This window comes from Serinus canaria, chromosome 28 (genome assembly GCF_022539315.1).
Source record: "Serinus canaria isolate serCan28SL12 chromosome 28, serCan2020, whole genome shotgun sequence".
Classification (NCBI taxonomy): Eukaryota; Metazoa; Chordata; class Aves; order Passeriformes; family Fringillidae; genus Serinus; species Serinus canaria.
The window spans coordinates 1,779,708-1,798,902 of record NC_066341.1 but is presented as its reverse complement, the minus strand read 5'-3'; the positions used below and the strand labels follow the sequence as shown (position 1 = coordinate 1,798,902).

The 19,195-nt window shown below is 68.6% G+C and overlaps 2 protein-coding genes across 7 annotated transcripts; one reads left to right on the top strand and one right to left on the bottom strand.

Annotated features, from left to right (window-relative positions):
- The first annotated feature begins 414 nt into the window (after window positions 1-414).
- Window positions 415-16,164, top strand: APC2 (APC regulator of WNT signaling pathway 2). 2 transcript variants are annotated; one of them, XM_050986134.1, is made up of 15 exons: window positions 415-674; window positions 4,505-4,663; window positions 4,760-4,850; window positions 4,924-5,092; window positions 5,165-5,273; window positions 5,360-5,473; window positions 5,702-5,779; window positions 7,229-7,309; window positions 7,391-7,772; window positions 7,878-7,973; window positions 8,069-8,208; window positions 8,310-8,387; window positions 8,471-8,587; window positions 8,719-8,933; window positions 9,298-16,164. In XM_050986134.1, exons 2-15 carry the CDS (start codon window positions 4,523-4,525, stop codon window positions 14,675-14,677), a joined length of 7,191 nt encoding a protein of 2,396 aa, XP_050842091.1. In that variant the 5' UTR covers window positions 415-674; window positions 4,505-4,522; the 3' UTR covers window positions 14,678-16,164. The 2 variants fall into 2 exon arrangements, with proteins under 2 accessions (XP_050842091.1, XP_050842093.1); XM_050986136.1 differs by lacking the exon at window positions 415-674 and having other exon boundaries at window positions 4,368-4,663.
- A 588-nt stretch (window positions 16,165-16,752) lies between these two features.
- Window positions 16,753-19,125, bottom strand: C28H19orf25 (chromosome 28 C19orf25 homolog). Of its 5 annotated transcripts, none has more exons than XM_050986132.1 (4): window positions 19,030-19,123; window positions 18,367-18,540; window positions 18,206-18,285; window positions 16,753-17,746 (listed from the first exon to the last, which is right to left on the bottom strand). In XM_050986132.1, the coding sequence occupies exons 2-4, from the start codon at window positions 18,512-18,514 to the stop codon at window positions 17,678-17,680; spliced, it is 297 nt and encodes a 98-aa protein (XP_050842089.1). In that variant the 5' UTR covers window positions 18,515-18,540; window positions 19,030-19,123; the 3' UTR covers window positions 16,753-17,677. The 5 variants fall into 5 exon arrangements, with proteins under 5 accessions (XP_050842089.1, XP_050842088.1, XP_050842087.1 ...); XM_050986133.1 differs by lacking the exon at window positions 16,753-17,746 and adding an exon at window positions 17,970-18,048; XM_050986131.1 differs by lacking the exon at window positions 18,206-18,285 and having other exon boundaries at window positions 19,056-19,125.
- Between the last annotated feature and the right edge of the window lie 70 nt (window positions 19,126-19,195).

Sequence of the window (19,195 nt, the reverse complement as noted above, 5' to 3'; positions counted from 1 at the left end):
AGAGGGCCAGGATGCCCCAGCTGGGAGGTAGGTGACAGTGACATGGGTGGGTGATAGTGACCTCGGTGGGTGACAGTGACCTGGGTGGGTGACAGCGGCCTGAGCACATGGCAGAAGCTGCAGAGGGGTCGTCGTGAGGGTCCTGCTCATCCCGGGGGGGACCCCGGGGCGCAGCCGGTGCTGCCGCACCTTGGCTGGGTCCCCAGGGACATGGGGGCGGTACCGGGCGGCTCGCGGGGGACAGATTTGGTCGGGAGGGCCGGTTCGGTCTGGAAGGGCCGGTTCGGTCTGGAGGGACCGGTTCGGTTTGAGGGGGCAGGTTCGGTCTGGGAGGGCCGGTTCAGTCTGGAGGGACCGGTCCGGTCGGGAGCGGCAGGTGCGTCCCGGGACATGGGGACGGGGCAGATCCCGGCGTGTTTGCAGAGACTGGAAAAGACTGGATGGAGGGGAACGGAGCCCTCCCGGTGGGTCCCGTCTCCCCCCGCCCGGCACAGTCCGGGGGGGCGCTGGGAGCCCCCGGTGCCGCCCTCTAACGGCGGCGGCGCCGCTGGAAAATCCCGACCGAGAGCGGGGGGGCGGGGGCGGGATGCGGCTGCTCGGGGCCGCGCCGGAGCCTCGCCCAGCTCCGCACCGCTCCGCACCGCCCCGCACCGCTCCGCACCGCCGGGGATGAGGTACGGCCGCACCTGCCCCCCGCACCCCCCGAGCCCCCCAGGGGTCCCGGCAGCTCCGGCCGCTGCAGCCGCCGGGGATGGGGAAAAGCAAGGGGGCTGCGCGGCGGGGCCGGGGGGATCGGGTGCGGTGTCGGCTTGCGGGGGGTTGGATACACCGGGGGGGCCCCGATCTGCGCCCCCTCCCCGCGGCGGGGATGCCCCCGGCCCTGGCCGCGCTGCGTCCTGCGGCGGGCGCGGCTCCGTCCCGCGGGATCCGGGGATCGGGGAGATATTGGGGGGCAAAAAGGTTCAAGGCAGATCAGGGGGTTCGGGCGGAATCGGGGGGGTCGGGCAGCGTTTATCCCCCGCATCCTGCAGGAACAAAGGCCGGACAATGCCGGGGCTCGGCGGGGAGTCCGCGGGAGGGGAGGAGGAGGAGGGAGCAGCATCCCCCGTCCCCATTCTTACCTTCATCCCCATCCCACCTCCATTCCCATCCCATCCCCATCCCCATCCCCATCCTGCGGGCGAGGCGGGGGGGTCGTCCTGGGGGTGACAGCAGCCCCCCCCGCCCCGATGCGAGCTCGGCTCCCTGCAGACCCCCCCTCCCGATGCTCCCCCAGCATGGCTGGGCCGGGCATTGCGGCTGAGCCTCGGACTTGGAGCCCCAAAACCTCACCCAAACCAGCACCCCCAACCCTCCCCACAAACCCACACCCCAAATCCACCTCCCAAACTGGTCCCTCAAAATCCTCGGCCTCTAAACCAGCACATCAACCCCACCCGGGGGGGCACCCCAAGGGCCCCCGGTGCCGTGTCCCCAGGCGGGGGTGTCCCCAGTCACCCCGGATGGGGGTGGGGAGGTGGCTGCACGTTCCACCTCGCTGGTTCCCACGGGTACCCTGGGGCGTTGCGTGGATAAGGGGGGCCCTGCATTGTGAGAGGGCTGTGCCGGGGGTGTTGGGGACCCCACCAGGGTCCCACATCCATCCCCAGGCCACGATGTCCTTGTGTGTGTGTGTGCAGGTGCTGTGCGGGGGCTGCGGGGGTCGATGCCGTGTGAGGAGTGGGTGATGGATCCCAAATCCCCGTGTCCCTGCGTGTGCAGGGTCAAGCTGGGGGGTCGCCTGTGCTCCCCGGAGGCGGTTTGCTGTGGTCGGGGGTCCCCGGGGCCGGGTCGATCAGCCCGGGCTGGTGACAACACGCTGTTTGTTTAATGTCCCCGGGGGCTGCAGGAGCCGCAGCCGGCCGGGGCTCAGCTGTGCCTTTGGCAGTGTGGCCACACTCGGCTGATGGCTGCGGTCCCTGTCCCCAGCCTCATCCGCAGAGATGCTGCCAGGCTGGAGTGAGCGAGGGGTGCAGGGAGCTTGGGGTACCCCCAGGGCTCCCCAGGCCCTGCCCTGCTCTGCCCAGGCCGAGGTGGCCCTGGCCAAGGTGGCATCACATGTGGTGAGCAATCGGTGGGCAAGGCACTGCGGTGGTGAACAGTGCAGAGGAAGGTGGGGTGGTGGGCAGTGGGCACTGTGGGCAGTGAGGTGGGCAGTGGTTTGGGCAGTGATGTGGGCAGTGAGCACCTGGGCAGAGAGGAGGACAGCAGGGTGTGCTGGGCAGTGCAGCTGCTGCTTCATCTGCGGCAGCATCTGCCCTGCCAAGAAATTGCTGGATGGATCCAGGCCCCACCAGTGGCTTCGGCCAGTCCTGGGGTGCCCTCAGCAGGGAGAGGCAGATTTTGGGGGTAGCAGGAGACACACCCAGGATCCTGAACCACCACATCGCCCCAGGGTCAGCCTACGGCCCCGCCTGGGATCCAGACCCTGGGGGGACACCGGTTCCTGTGGGACAGTGACAATCACGGTGCTGGAATGGAGTTGCAGCCCCGGCCCCCCTTTCCCGCAGCCCCGTCCCCCCTTTCCAGCAGCCCTGTCCCCCCTTTCCCGCAGCCCCAGCCCCCCTTTCCCGCCGTGTCTCGCCGCTCTGTGGATGCAGGTGCGGTCCCGGCCCCTCCCTGCAGGCTGCAGATCCCGGCGCCGCTGCGGCCGCCGCACTCGGCCGGCCCTGCCAGGAGCTGGGGAGAGCAGAGCTCACCCCCTCTCCATCAACCCTCCCCAAATATCCCGGCCCTGACCCCCCGGGAGGGCTGCCTGAGCACCCCGGATTCTTACAGGGTGGGGGTTCCCCCAGGGGAGGGGGCCCTGACTGAGCAGTTGGGTGGGTACCCACAGGTTTGGGGTACTGGGGAGGGGGGAACGTGTTCCCCTGGAGGAGTGGAAGCCCCTGGCTCCCATTATCCCCTGGAGGGCTGAACACCCCCATCCTCCACATCTGAGTCCTCGGGAAGGGCTGGGAACCGCCTGTGCTCCCCCATCACTGTCGCCATAGCAACAGCAGGCCGTGCTCATCCCGCATCCCATATCCCGCACCCTGCATCCATTATCCTGCATCCCCTAGCCCGCATCCATCCCCCCACCTCCCTCCTGTGGCCTCCTGCCTTCCACATCCCCCACCCCTCACACTACATCCCATATTCTGTATCATCCCTCACCCCTCACCTTCCACATTCCTGCATCCCTCGCCCTGCATTCCCTGGTCCTGCATCCCTCATCCTGCATTCCCTGTTCCTGCATTCCCTGTTCCTGCATCCCTCATCCTGCATCCCTCACCCACCCTCCTGCACCCCTCCCTCATTGTCCACCCTCCATCCCCAATCCCACATCCCTCATCCCACACCTCCCTCCTTCCTCTGTCCCCCACCCTCTCCTGTCCCATCTGCCCGGGGTTATTTCTCTCCCTCCCGAGGGGAATTTTTGGCAGCTGGGGTGGGATTGACACCGTGGGGGTCTTTGGGAATCACGGGCAGATCTGGGTGGTGGCAGGGGGGGACCCCAGAGCAGCACCCATAGGGCAGGACGTGGGGTGCCCCACCACTGTGGGTGCAGGGGTGAAGGAGCAGTTTGGGGGGGCCCGGGATGGCTCCTGGGGGTGTGAAGGACATCGATGGGGGGGCCCTTGGGGGTTGCTGGGTCCCACCACTGTCGGGTGTGCTGGAAGGGCGTGCTGGGACACCCAAAAGGACTCGTGGAAGCAGAAAGGCCCCAGGGAGCCGCCGTGGGCAGATTTGGGGGTGTCAGAGCCGGGGGGGGCGATCGCTGCCTCCCCGACCAGCTGTGGTGGGGGGATGTGGGGTGGGGGCAGCCGAGGGGTGGAGGGGACCCCCCGTCCCCATTGTCCCCCCCTTGCCGGCTCCCCCTGCTCACACGTGGTGCTGACGAAGGCTCCGCGGGGCCATCGCGCTCTCGCTGCCGCCGCGACCCTCTGGGGGGGTGACAAGGGGTCCCCGGCCCCCCTCCCCCGTGTGACAGCACCGAGTGTGTCCCCCCCGGGCAGGTGCGAGGGGCGGCGGGCGCTGCGGCAAGAGGAGCTTTGGGGGGCTGGGGGTGGCTGGGGGGACACAGGGGGGGCTGAGAGGGTTTGGGGGGGCACAGGAGGGTGTGGGGGCCGTGGAGGGGCCGGGGCTGCCCCCGGTGCCGGAGGGAGCGGAGCGGGAGAAGGTTGGGAGAGGGAGAAGACAAAAGCGAGACAAAGGGAGCGGAGAGCGGAGCTCTGCGGAGGCTGCAAACCAGGCGGGGGCTGGCGGGGCTGGGGGGCCCTGCCTGCGGTGGGGGCGGCGCTGGACCCCACCCTGAGCCGGAGCCGCCCCTCTGGGGGGATTTGGGGGCACCAGCTCTTCCAGGGCTCGGGGGTGCGGGTGGTGGGGTGCCCAGCGCTGTGCCGTGGTCCCAGGTGGGCCCTGGGGGGCTGTGAGGGTACTGGGGAGCCCCCCGGGTGCTGCCCACCCCAAAAACCCCCCGCAGGAGCTGGAGGAGGTGAAGATGTCCGGGTCCATCGCCTCGTACGACCAGCTGGTGCGGCAGGTGGAGGCGCTGAAGAAGGAGAACAGCCACCTCCGGCGGGAGCTGGAGGACAACTCCAACCACCTCTCCAAGCTGGAAAATGAGACCTCGGACATGAAGGTGGGGACAGGCCAGCCTGGGGGTGGGGCACAGACCCCGAAATGGCGGGGTTCCATCCACGTCTCCCCATCCTCAACATCTCCACGCCTGTTTTAGGAGGTCCTGAAGCACCTCCAGGGCAAGCTGGAGCAGGAGGCCCGAGTCATGGTGTCCTCGGGGCAGACGGAGGTGCTGGACCAGCTCAAAGGTGGGTGCCCGGGCAGGGTGAGGAGGGAGGCACCCCACCAAGCCCACCCTGACACCGCTGTCCCCGTCCCCAGCTCTGCAGATGGACATCACCAGCCTCTACAACCTCAAGTTCGCCCCGGAGGCGACGAGCAGCGGGCGCGGCAGCGAGGAGAGCCCGCCGGGCCCCGCCTCGCACCGGGACGGCCCCGGGGAGCTGGGCAGGGCCACCTTCCGCATGCTGGAGGAGCTGGACCGGGAGAGGTGATGGTCTGGGGGGTCAAAGGGGCTGGGGGGGCCGGGGGTTGTGCTGATGGGGGTCTCCCCTCTGGGCAGGTGTTTCCTGCTGGGGGAGATCGAGAAGGAGGAGAAGGAGAAGGTCTGGTACTACGCGCAGCTGCAGAGCCTGGCCACGCGCCTGGACGAGCTGCCCCACGTGGAGACGGTGAGTGGGGGACACCCCCTGTCCCCCCCAGGGCACGGGGAGCTGCCAGGACCCTGCCCCGCTCACAGCACCCCCTGTGCCCCCAGTTCTCCATGCAGATGGATCTGATCCGGCAGCAGCTGCAGTTCGAGGCGCAGCACATCCGCTCGCTGATGGAGGAGCGCTTCGGGACGGCCGATGAGATGGTGCAGCGAGCACAGGTCGGGTCCTTCACCCCCAGACTCCTCCTGCTCTGCTTCTGAGGGGCCCCAGACTGATGGGCTCAACTCTGGGTACCCTCACAAACAGCTCCTCACACCTTACACCAGCTGCTCACACCTTACACCAGCTGCTCACACCCCGTTCCTTGCACACCTACACCCCTCCCTCCCATCTTTTGTGGTCCTGGGGGGTCCCAGCCCTCTCCAACGCCCTCTGTGCCCCCCCAGATCCGGGCATCCCGGCTGGAGCAGATCGACAAGGAGCTGATGGAGGCGCAGGACAAGGCGCAGCAGCCGGAGCCGCAGGTAGCGGGGCCGGGCTGTCCCTGCTCCCTGAGGGGCCCTGGAGCCAGGAAGGGGGGAGGAGGGGGCCAGCACGGCCCCCCTGCCGCTGTCCCCGCGCTGTCCCCATCGGCACAGCCAGGGCTTTGTGTGGCTCGGGCACCGTGAAATGGGCAGTTGCCATGGAGACCAGAAGTAGGCCATGGCGGGCGGGCGGCGCGGGGGCTCCCGCGGCATCTGCCGCCGACGGAGACGCCAGGGTGGGCAGCCTGCCATCATCATCGTCATCGTCATCGCCATGGGCTGCCATCGACATGGTCCCAGTGTCACCCGCAGCCTCACTGTTGTCATTGTTGCACTGCCACCCACAGCTCCGCCGCCATCATCATCGTCATGGGCTGCTATCACCATCGGCACAGTGTCACCCACTGCCCCACCATTGCCATGGACCCACTGCCACCCCCCAAAGCTCCACCACTGTCACCATCACAGGCTGCCATCACCATTGTCCCACTGTCACCCACAGCTCCACCATTGCCATGGACCCACTGTCACCAACAGCTCTGCCATTGTCACCATCACAAGCTGCCATTGCCATTGTCCCACTGTCACCCACAGCCCTGCCACTGTCACCATCACAGCCCTGCCATTGCCATTGTCCCACTGCCCTGCCATTGCCATTGTCCCACTGTCACCCACAGCCCTGCCACTGTCTCCATCACAGCCCTGCCATTGCCATTGTCCCACTGTCACCCACAGCCCTGCCACTGTCTCCATCACAGCCCTGCCATTGCCATTGTCCCACTGTCACCCACAGCCCTGCCACTGTCACCATCACAGCCCTGCCATTGCCATTGTCCCACTGTCACCCACAGCCCTGCCACTGTCTCCATCACAGCCCTGCCGTTGCCATTGTCCCACTGTCACCCACAGCCCTGCCACTGTCACCATCACAGCCCTGCCATCATCACTGTCTCACTGTCACTCACAGCTCTGCCACTGTCACCATCACAGCCCTGCCGTTGCCATTGTCCCACTGTCACCCACAGCCCTGCCACTGTCACCATCACAGCCCTGCCATCATCACTGTCTCACTGTCACTCACAGCTCTGCCATCAACACGGTCCCATCACCCCCCTCCCACCGTCACCCACAGCCCCACATGGCAACACCCACGGCCCCCATCACCCCCAGACACCCCCAGATCCTCACAGCCCCCGTTTCCCACCCCTCCATCACTCCCTGGGCTCAGCCCCAGCCCCCTCCCCGCTGCCCACCCACGCTCCCCCTTCCCTGAGCTGCAGCAGCCCCCCCATCCCAATCATCCCCGATTTTAGCTCAAAACCCACCCCTGGCTCTGACGGCAGCAACGACTGGGGACAGCAGGGGGTGGCAGGAAAGTGGGGAGGGGCTGGGCACGGGGGCGAGGGCGCTGCAATGCAGACCCCCCCCCACCTGCCCCCTCCTCTGCAGCTCTGCGGGAAGGTCCCGGGCATGGAAGGGGACGGCAGCCTGGACCCCCCGACCCACCCCGAGGAGGGCGGCAACACCAAGGTGAGGGGCGGCAGCCGGAGCCCGGCCGGGGTGGGCTGAGCCCGCGATGGGGCTGAGCGTGACCCCGTGTGCCCCCCGCAGGTGGAGGTGGTGTTCTGGCTGCTGTCCATGCTGGCCACGCGGGACAAGGAGGACATGTCCCGCACGCTGCTGGCCATGTCCAGCTCGCAGGAGAGCTGCCTGGCCATGCGCAAGTCGGGCTGCCTGCCCCTGCTCATCCAGATCCTGCACGACTCCGACGGGGAGCCGGGGCCCCCCGAGAGCCCTACGGGCGCCAAGGACGCCCGGATGAGAGCCAACGCCGCCCTGCACAACATCGTCTTCTCCCAGCCTGACGAGGGCCAGGCCAAGAAGGAGATGCGGGTGCTGCACGTGCTGGAGCAGATCCGCTCCTACTCGGAGACCTGCTGGGACTGGCTGCAGATGCAGAGCCGGGACGGGGGACGGGGCCCCGAGGGCGCCGGTACGGACGGGCGGGAGCCACGGGTGCCGGGAGGGGCTGGGAGGGGCTGGGAAGGGCTGGGAGCATCGTGTGTGACACCGGTGACTGATCCTCATCTGCCCACAGTGCCAGTGCCCATCGAGCCACAGATCTGCCAGGCCACCTGTGCCATCATGAAGCTGTCCTTCGATGAGGAGTACCGGCGGGCCATGAACGAGCTGGGTGAGCATGGGGAGGGGGCTCCTTCCCTCTGCACCACGCCCAGACGGGCTGCTGGAGATGGGGGAACCCCAAATGACCCCTGCCTCGACCCACAGGTGGGCTGCAGGCGGTGGCCGAGCTGCTGCAGGTGGACTATGAGATGCACAAGATGACCAACGACCCCCTGAACCTGGCACTGCGACGCTACGCGGGGATGGCCCTCACCAACCTCACCTTTGGAGATGTGGTCAACAAGGTGGGGGGGGATGGTTTGGGAGGGGATCAGCAGGGTCTGGGGGGGATCAGCATGGTCTGGGGGTCGCAGCATCACCCTCACCACCCTCGTCCTCCCTGCAGGCCACGCTGTGCTCCCGCCGGGGCTGCATGGAGGCCATCGTGGCTCAGCTGGGCTCTGACAGCGAGGAGCTGCACCAGGTGGGTGCTGGTGGGGCTCCCTGGGGTGGGGGACAGGTAGGGGGACAGTTCCCCTGCCAACTCAACCCTCTCTGCCTCTCCAGGTGGTCTCCAGCATCCTGAGGAACCTCTCCTGGCGCGCTGACATCAACAGCAAGAAGGTGCTGCGGGAGGTGGGCAGCGTCACCGGGCTGATGCGCTGTGCCCTGCACGCCGGCAAGGTGAGCCTGGGGTGGGTGACAGCGACCACAGACAGACCTGGCAGGGCTGTGTGTCCCCCTGGGGTGGGTGACAGCGGGCACAGGGTGACAGGACAGGGCTGACAGGAGTTGTGTGTCCCCTCCTGGGGCAGGAGTCGACGCTGAAGAGCGTCCTGAGCGCGCTGTGGAACCTCTCGGCGCACAGCACGGAGAACAAGGCGGCCATCTGCGGGGTAGAGGGGGCCCTGGGCTTCCTGGTCAGCACCCTCACCTACAAGTGCCAGAGCAACTCCCTGGCCATCATCGAGAGTGGCGGTGGCATCCTCAGGAACGTCTCCAGCCTCGTTGCCACACGGGAGGATTACAGGTGAGGGGCACTGCAGGGTGGGGCCGCACCTGAGGGACCCAGGGCACCACGGACCAAGGGATGGCACTGGGGGTAGGATGGGAATGGGGGACCCCGGGCTCCATGGACCTCAGGATGGCATCGGGGATGACATGGCTGCAGGTACAAGGGGGATGGAGATGGGGGACCCTGGCCACCGAGGGTGGTGTTGGGGAATGCAATGGCTGCGGGTGCTGCAGGATTGGGGGGCACTGCAGCTCCCAGGGACAGCACTGAGGGGATGTCATGGCTGGGCAGGTGTGGGGTCACCTTGCACCCCTGGGATGGGGCAGGGAGCAGGTCCAGGACCACCCTGACAGCCAGAGGGGTTCCCTCTGTCCCACAGGCAGGTGCTCCGGGACCACAACTGCCTGCAGACGCTGCTGCAGCACCTGCGCTCGCACAGCCTGACCATCGTCAGCAACGCCTGCGGAACCCTCTGGAACCTGTCGGCCCGCAGCCCCCGTGACCAGGAGCTGCTGTGGGACCTGGGGGCGGTCAGCATGCTCCGCAACCTCATCCACTCCAAGCACAAGATGATCGCCATGGGCAGCGCGGCCGCGCTGCGCAACCTCCTCACCAACCGGCCCCCCAAGTACAAGGACGCGGCCGTGGTGTCGCCGGGCTCCTGCATGCCCTCGCTCTACATGCGCAAGCAGAAGGCGCTGGAGGCCGAGCTGGACGCCAAACACCTGGCTGAGACCTTCGACACCATGGAGAAGCAGAGCCTGAAGGGCCAGAGCGCCAAGAAGCCGATGAGGCACATGGAGAGCCTGGTGAAGGACTATGCCTCCGACTCCGGCTGCTTCGACGACGACGAGGTGCCCAACATCTCCACCGGCGTGGAGACGGCCAGCGCCTCCGTCCTCTCCATGTTCCTCAACTCCTCCTTCCTGCAGGGCCAAGCTCTGCCAAGGGCGCTGGCCCAGCGGCGCTGCCCGGAGCCGGAGAAGGACGGCAGCGGGAAGGCGGCCGAGCCCAAGAAGCCGCCGCTGCCGGAGGACGACGTCTCGCTGGCCGCAGAGAAGTTGGCCAACAAGATCTCCAGCACGGTGGCCAAGATAGACAAGCTGGTGGAGGACATCTCCACCATGCACAACTCCTCGGACGACAGCTTCAGCCTCAGCTCCGAGGACCACTGCCTGGACTGGCAGTACGGCCCCGAGGACGGGCACGAGGCGCGCGCCCAGTCCTGCTCGCCGTGCCGGCTGTCGGACGCCGGCGGCTTCGCCAAGCGGGAGAGCCTGAGCCGGGCGCACACCCTGCTGCGGCTGAAGACGGCCTACACCAGCCTGTCCACCGACAGCCTCAACAGCGGCAGCACCAGCGACGGCTACTGCACCAAGGAGCACATGAAGCCCTGCCCCAGGGCCGCCTTCCTGGATTACCGGGACGAGCTGCAGCGCTACCAGAAGCGGCCCAGCCGGCTCGACCTCAAGAGCATCCTGGGCAAACCCGAGCGGGCCGAGCCCCCCGCGCGGGATCCGGCCGAGTCAGACAAACCCGAGCAGCGGGACCTGCCCGAACGGGCCAAGAAGGTGGTGACTTTCCCCAGCCCCAAGGTGCCGGAGAAGGAGATGGAGTGGAAGAAGGAGGTGGGCACCAAGCCCCCCACCGACCCCCATGTTCGCACCATCAAGCTGTCTCCTTCCTACCAGCACGTCCCCATGCTTGAGACCCTGGCCAAGAGCAGCACGGCTGCTGGCTCCCAGCCCTCCCTCCTGGGCAGGAAGCAAGCCTGGCTCCCCCCGGCGCTGCTGCAGGCAGCCGAGCCCCTGAGCAAGATCCCGGAGAAGCTGCCGGCCCAGCCACCGGCCTCAGCGGAGCAGGAGTCGGTGCAGAAGTACTCGGTGGAGGACACCCCAATCTGCTTCTCCCGGTGCAGCTCCCTGTCCTCCCTCTCCTCAGCAGACAATGTGCTGGATGGGCAGAGCCACAGCGAGAACGACCTGGATAGCGACTCCTCCCTGGAGATCCTGGAAATGGAGGAAGGGGACGCAGAAGGGGAGGAGGATGGGAGGCAGGAGAAGGAGAAGGCGGTGGATCCAGGTCCCACCACGCCGGTGGGGATCTCCCAGCCCATCACCATCCCCTTCCCGAAGCGCGACAAGGTTTTCCTGCGGGAGGCCTCGCCCTCGCGCCAGGAGGACCTGACGCCCTCGAGCTCCTCGGAGAATTACATCCAGGAGACGCCGCTGGTGATGAGCCGCTGCAGCTCCGTCAGCTCCCTGGGCAGCTTCGAGAGCCCCTCCATCGCCAGCTCCATCCAGAGCGACCCGTGCAGCGAAATGATCAGCGGCACCATCAGCCCCAGCGAGCTGCCCGACAGCCCCGGGCAGACCATGCCCCCCAGCCGCAGCAAGACTCCGCTCTTCGAGCTGGGCTGCCAGCCGGAGAAGGAGACCAGCCAGTTCAACATCCAGTGGGAGAACAACGTCAAGAAATTCATGGAGATCACCGACTTCAAGGAACGCTTCCAGCTGCCCCAGGACCTGGACTCCATGGTTTACTTCACGGTGGAGAAACCCAACGAGAATTTCTCGTGCGCCTCCAGCCTGAGCGCCCTGCCCCTCCACGAGCACTACGTGCAGAAGGACGTGGAGCTCAAGCTGATCCCCACCTTCCCGGAGAAGAACAGCCTGAACTTCGCGGCTCACGAGAAGAGGGAGGAGCGGCGGGAGGAGCGGTACCTGGAGGGCCGGCGAAGGGCCGAGCGCCCCGAGCCCCCCGACGACGACGACATCGAGATCCTCAAGGAGTGCATCAGCTCGGCCATGCCCTCCCGCTTCCGCAAGGTCAAGACCTCGCTGCTGTCCGGGCAGGTGCTGCACCCGCAGACCAAGAAGCCGCTGCACGTCCCCGTGTACATGCTGGTGCCGGCCCACACCCACCCCGGCGTCCCCAAGCACCTGCGAGCCACCGCCCGCGACCTCTTCAAGGACGACGACTCCTTCACCGACTCGGCCGACGGGACCCCCGTCAACTTCTCCAGCGCCGCCTCGCTGAGCGACGAGACCCTGCGGTACCCGGCGGGCGAAGAGGCCGAGCACCCCCTGGCCGAGCGCCGCCGCCAGCCCGGCACCATCCCGGCCCGCAGGGCGGCCTCCGGCAGCTCGGCCCCCGCCCGCCTCAGCTCCGCCGGGAAGGGCAAAGCGGGGCCGGGCCGCGGGGAGGGGAAGCGGGGCCAGACCCTGGCGAAGGGCACAGCCAGCCTGGAGCTGGGGGTGGGCCGGGCCAGCGGTGCCCCCGGGAGGAAGGATGACGCTCTGGAGGACGGGGTGGTGTTCCAGTCGCTGTGCCACACCACACCGACGGAGGAAGCCGTCTACTGCTTCTACGACCCGGATTTGGACGAGCTGCCCGAGGCGGGCAGGGACGGCTCCGGCAGCAGAGCCCAGCCCGGCCGGGCGCCACGGAGGGAGCGCTGGGGAGGCTCCGTCCCCCACAAGGACCCCGAGCCCGGCCCCCGTCCGGCGAAGACGAAGCCTCAAAACAACCTGATCGCGGACGAGACGCCGCCGTGCTACTCCCTGAGCTCCTCCATGAGCTCCCTGAGCGACGCCAACCTCTCCGAGGGCGAGGAGCGGGGCCAGCCCTGCGGCAAAGCCGCCTGGCCGCGGTCAGCTGCAGTGGGGCAGGCGCAGGGGGGCTCGCCCAGCTCCCCCAGCCTCAACTCGGAGGATGATCTGCTGCAGAAGTGCATCGGCTCGGCCATGCCCAAGCGCCGGCGGCCCGCGGCTCGCCGCAGGCTGGTGGAGAGAAAGCAGAAGCCGGCGGGAGCCAGCGGGAGGGAGCGGAAAGCCGAGGCCAGGCATCACCCCGAGGAGGACGCCGCTTCCGACCGGGGCTCCGACCTGGACAGCGTGGAGTGGCAAGCCATCCAGGAGGGAGCCAACTCCATCGTCACCTGGCTGCACCAGGCCGCCGCCTCCCTGTCCCGGGAGCCTTCCTCCGAGTCCGACTCCATCCTGTCCTTCATGTCGGGGCTCTCGGTGGGCTCCACGCTGCAGCTCTCCCTGGGCAGGCAGGAGAAGCAGCGGCCTGGCAGCGCCTCCGGCCGGGAGCCGGCGAGGAGGGAGCACAGCAAGGGCCGCCCGGAGCGCAAGGACGCGGCCGGTGCCCGTCCCGCCGGCCGCGCCAGCTCCCGGGCGGAGCGGAGCCCGGCGCCCTCCAAGCCGGTGCCCAACCTGCCCGTGGTCTTCCGCGGCAGGACCGTCATCTACATGCCCAGCCTGGCCAAAGATGCCCCCAGCCCAAGAGCCACCCCGAAGAAGACCCCCGCTGCCAAGCCCGAGGCGCCGCCGGCCAAGAACCTCTCGCTGAGCCAGCAGCGCTCGCGGAGCCTGCACCGGCTGGGCAAAGCCCCCGAAACCGGGGAGCTGGCGCTGCCCAAGAGGAGCACGACCCCGCCCGCCCGCATCGGCAAAGGTCCCCCCTCCTCGGGCTCCTCCCGCACCTCCACGCCCTCCCAGCACGCCCCCAAGAAGCTGCCGTCGCCTTCCCAGGTCACTAAACAAGGGGGCCCGGCCGCGGGCAAGGCGAGCGGCTCCTCCTCCCCGCCGGGACCCCCGGCCAGAGCCCCGGCCCCCAGATCCCCGGCTCCCAAGCAGTCCAAGACGCAGAAGTCGCCCGTGCGCATCCCCTTCATGCAGAAGCCCAGCAGGAAAGTGCTGCCGGGCCGGGGGACCATGCCGGTTCTGGAGGAGCAGGTCGATGGCTCCAAGGCTCGGCCCGGGGGGCCGGGGGGCAGCCGGCTCAACCTGGTGCGGATGTCATCCGCCCGCTCCAGCGGCAGCGACTCGGATCGCTCCGGCTTCCTGCGCCAGCTCACCTTCATCAAGGAATCCTCGAGCCTGCTGCTTCGGCACCGCTCCGACCTGTCCCCGGCGCCGCCGGCCACCTCGCTGCCTCGCCGGGGCTCCCCCCAGCGCAGCCGAGCCGCGCTCCCGGCCGTGTTCCTCTGCTCCTCCCGCTGCGACGAGCTCAAGGCGGCCAAACCGGCGACTCCCGGCCAGCGGCCGCTCATCCCCAGAGCCCAGCCCGGCGGCAGAGCCACGGCCGGGGCCAAGCCGCCGCGCCGGACCAGCTCCGAGAGCCCGTCCCGGCTGCCGGTGAAGACCAGCGCGCCCGCGGCCGAGCCCTTCAAGCGCTACTCGTCCTCGCCCAACATCAGCGTGGCCCGGCGGGCGGCCAGCCCGTCCTCCGTGCGCTCCGAAGCGGCGGCGCGGCGGCGGCAGAACGAGCCGGCTCCCGGCGGGCCGCCGGGAAAGCCGCCGGTGGTGGTGATGAAGGGCACGTGGCGGAGGATCCGGGACGAGGACATCCCGCACATCCTCAAGAGCACGCTGCCCTCCACCGCGCTGCCGCTGGCGGGCTCTGGAGACGAGGAGCCCCCCGGCACCCCCGGCACGCCCAGGAAGACCAGCGACGCCGTGGTGCAGACCGAGGACTTCGCCACCTCCAAGACCAACTCCAGCACCTCTCCCACGCTGGAGACCCGCGAGGGACCCCCGCACCCCCGCGCCACCGGCGACGGCGAAGCCCCCGCGCCCGCCAAGGCCGCCCTGCCCATCTCCTTCGGCCACGAGGCGGCCGCCGGGACCTTCCCCGGCAGCCGGCACGGCTCCCCCAGCAAGGCCGCCCGGGTCACCCCCTTCAACTACGTCCCCAGCCCCATGGCGGTGACAGCGGTGGCCGACAAGGCGGTGGAGAAAATCCAAGCTTGATGATGCCCCAGTGAGGGTCCTGCGACGCCCCCAGCCCCACCGGAGCTGGCCAGGGCTGTGTTTGGGACACACGTGGGGATGTGGGACAGCGAGTCATCCCCAACCTGCTGCTGGCCCCGGCTGGGGTCTTGCTGTTGCTGAAGCATCACCATTCCCAGCAGCAAGGACTGGACAGAACTGGGAACGTTCTGGGTCCGACAGCCCGAGCTGGGGGGGTTCTCATGGACCATCCCCTCCCACTGATGGACACCCAGGGACAAGCTGAGGTGGGGCTGTGTCCCCGTGTGTCCCCATCCTGCTCACCCAGAGCCTGATCCCGCACGCCGGGGCGCTGACACAGCACATCCAGTACCAGGAAAACCCCACACGCTCCAGTTCGTCTGGTACCAGCTCATGGCAGCTCATTTATTAACAGGGGAAGGGACGCAGAGGAGAGGCTTTGGAGGGGGACATGGGGACCAGGACCCCCGTTTGGGGGACCAGGACCCCGTGCTGGAGGTTCCTGATGGCTGATCTGTGCCGGTCCGAGGTAGTGGCAGGGGGAAATGGTGCAGGAGGAGCAGGGGCGTGGCCGGGGTCCCGATGGGCTCATCCCAAGGTGCTGTCGCCAGGCTGGGGGGCTGCTCTGGGAGGGGACAGGGTGCTGTGCTGGCACCAGGATGCCCAACCCCCAGGAAAGGGTCTGGGGTCCCTCACCTTCACCCACAGCCCCCTAGGGCAGGAGAGCCTCGGCTCGCAGCCAGGATCCCGGTGTGTCCTTGTGCATGTGGACACGAATCCATCCAGGACTGGATTACGCCCACGAGCACGGGGCTTGCCAGCCCCAAAACCCTGGGGACACCCCCACTCCTGCTGCCAGCCGGGCCCAGGTGCCAACACTGGGGTGTGTGGGAAGTGCCTCAGCCCCTGGGAATAGGATGGGCTGCAGAGGGACCCCCAATCCAGGTGGTCCCAGACCCCTCGGATAGCTCCAGTCCTACACCATCACTCCCTGCTTTGGGTGGACCTTTGTGCCCCCCCCTCCCAGTGCCACGGCGGGCTGTAGGGACCGACACAGGGCTATGGGGACATGTGCAGGGGACACTCCTGGGTGGCTGTGGGGACACAGTGAGGAGCTCTGAGTTGCACAGTGGGGCCAGGGAGACACCAGGACCGTGGGGATATGCAGGGGGTCCCCAGGGATGTGCACTGGGGTCGTGGGCACACCCCGGTGCCCACTGGAGCCCCCCTGCACTGGCAGTAGCCGGCAGGGACAGACCAGTGGCTGGGACTGAAGAAAGGGAGGAAAATCCCAGGAGCAGCACTCCGGAGGGCTGGCAGGAGGGCCAGCATCGCCCCCCACTGCAAGCCACCGCCCTCCCCCTCCTCCACCGACAATCCCGCCGAGCTCTGCCGGGCTCCGCTCGCCATCACTGTATCTATGTACTAAGGATGTTATTTTACCAGACTCTGGACAGTATTCCCGATTAAAAGCCAACCTGTGTAAATAGGAAGGGGTGTTTGGTCTATCCCGTGTGTTTGGGCTGGCCGGATCCGCAGCCCCTCCGCAGCGTTTCCAGGATCCATTTCTTGTGCTTCACGGTCGAGGTGGCCACCGGCGGCTTGAAAGGGTCAGCGGCGTTCTTGCTGCTGAAGGACATCACGCCGGCCACTGCCGGCCGCTTCCCGCACACCAAGGGCCCCCCCGAGTCACCCTGGGGAGGGGGGGTGACACCGGGGAGTGGACTAGGGGACAGGAGAACATCTCCCCTGCTCAGGGCGAGCATCCTCCCCGGAGCCCCCCGCAGCAGGCTAGGGGTTTTGTCACCCCAGGGGAGGGGCGGCGGCAGCAGCAGCAGCGGCCCCGGGCAGCCCCGAGCCCCCATCCCGCCCGCTCCGCGCCTCCCGGGGCAGCTGCCGGGCTGGAGGAGCCCCGGGTGGCGTGTGACAGCGGAGCAGGGCAGCAGCGGGGCACGGATGCAGCTCAGGGGGGCAGGAAGGGGAAGAAGCACCCACAAGGTCACACCTGTGGGGGTGGGAAACACCCACGGTCCCCCCGGCGCTCGGCGTTGCAGACAGAAAGCGGCACCTTCAGCTCCCAAAAATGGGGTTTTGTGAGATTTGTGACCCATTCCCACCACCTTTATTAGCAAAACAAGGCAGTTTTTTACACCATGGGGCGGTGCTGGCTCCCGACGCAGCCCCCCTCAGGGGGGTCCCCTCAGTTTGTCCCCTTGGGCGGGACCCGCCTGGCCCCGCTCCTTGGGCGGGACCTCAGGCTGGCCAGCAGCCGCTGGAAGAAGAATTCGTTCTGGTATTCCAGCGGGACCAGGTGCTGCAGGAACGGGGGCACCTCGGCTCTGGTGACTCCCACGCACACGGGGACCACCCTGGGGCCGCGCTGGTGGATGTTGCTGAACAGGTTCCACTGGGACACGCGCTGGCACCACCGGTCACCCAGGGACTTGGCCGAGAGGAGCAGGATGGCCACCCGGCTGGCCTCGATGGCCTCCACGGCCGTCAGGATGACGGATGTCCCGGCCACTCGGTCCTGGTGCTCGGTGAAGCCCCGAAATCCCTCCTCTCTCAGGCGCTCCGCGATGCGGGAGGCGATGGGGTCATCCTCGGGGAAGTACCAGAGGGAAAAGTCGTAGGGAGCAGAGGATGTGCCACCCACGAGGGACATGGCAGCCGGTTCAGGGGCAGAAGGAGGGCTGCAAGCCTTTATCCCAGCACCGGGAAGGTGCCACCGTGCCGGCCTGGCGGATCCCGGTGTTCCCTGGGAAAAGCTCACTGGGGTGGCACAGCCGGAGCTGTCCTGGCAAATCCGGATCCTCCCGACGCAAATCGCTTTGGGAAGGTGAAATCACAGCGTGGGGGGGGGTCCCTAGGCGCCCACCACGGTCCTTTAGAACGCCTTCTGCCTCATCTCGGCGATGCCGCGGTCCAGCGCCTCCCCGACCCTCTGCAGCTCCTGGCGCCGCTCCCGCAGCTGCTCCCGGGACCGCTGCAGCCGCTGGTTCATCCCCACGTAGGAGCGGATCTGCCGGTACAGCCGCTCCCGCTCCTCGGCCGCGGGCTCGGGGCAGCCTGGCGGGCACAGCCGGGGCTCAGCGGGGCTGGGGGGTCCCCGTGTCCCCCCTTCCCCAGCGGGGGCTCACCTGGAGCGGGGCCGGGGTCCTGGGGGGGCTCAGCGGGGCTGGGGGGTCCCCCTTCCCCAGCGGGGGCTCACCTGGAGCGGGGCCGGGGTCCTGGGGGGGCTCGGCTGGGCTGGGGGGTCCCCGTGTCCCCCCTTCCTCAGTGAGGGCTCACCTGGAGCGGGGCCGGGGTCCTGGGGGGGCTCAGCGGGGCTGGGGGGTCCCCGTGTCCCCCCTTCCCCAGCGGGGGCTCACCTGGAGCGGGGCCGGGGTCCTGGGGGGGCTCAGCGGGGCTGGGGGTCCGTGTCCCCCTTCCCCAGCGGGGGCTCACCTGGAGCGGGGCCGGGGTCCTGGGGGGGCTCAGCGGGGCTGGGGGGTCCCCACGTGCCCCCCTTCCCCAGCGGGGGCTCACCTGGAGCGGGGCCGGGGTCCTGGGGGGGCTCAGCGGGGCTGGGGGGTCCCCACGTCCCCCCTTCCCCAGTGAGGGCTCACCTGGAGCGGGGCCGGGGTCCTGGGGGGGCTCGGCGGGGCTGGGGGGTCCCCGTGTCCCCCCCTTCCCCAGTGAGGGCTCACCTGGAGCGGGGCCGGGGTCCTGGGGGGGCTCGGCGGGGAGGACGAACACGGGGTCGGAGGGGAGCGTGCCCTGCACGTCGGCCAGGATCTGCTCCGCGCTGGGGGGCTCAGGGCGGGTGGGCAGCACCCGCTTGGCCTTGGAGCTCATCCCGGGGGAGGCTCATGTGGGAGGGGCTGCGGAAGGGGGGCAGGTGAGGGCGCTGCGCTGCCCCCACCCCGGACAGACAGACAGACAGACAGACAGCTCCCTTTTTCTATCCCCCCCCCCAAGACGGACAGACCCCCTATCCTGCCCTTTGGACAGACAGACGGACCCCCCGCAGCAGGAAGAGCCCCCTCACTGTACTCCCGGATGGACAAACAGAACCCTCACCCACCTTCCCCTCCGGACAGACAGACAGACACTTGTCTCCCAAACAGACGCACAGATCCCCTGTGCTGCTCCCCTCCCCGAGACAGACCGACTCCCTTCCCCCCAGACTGACAGACCCCCCCACCCCGCCCTACGAATGGACAGACAGACGGACAGAACCCTCCTTGCCCCCACCCCCGCCGCTGGATAGACGGACAGACAGACAGAGCCCCACCCCGGCACAGACAAACCGGCCCCCTCCGCCCCTCGCACACACAGACAGAGCCCCCTGATCCCCCCACCGGACAGACCGACCACCGCCGGACCGCGGACGGACCGACAGACCGACTCCTCTATTCCGGCCGCACTTCCGCCACGCCCCGGACACGTCATCAACACAGCCCCGCCCCCCGCCCAAAGGCCCCGCCCCCATCCGCTCTTAAAGGCGCCGCGCGGGGTCGCGGAACAGGCGGGACG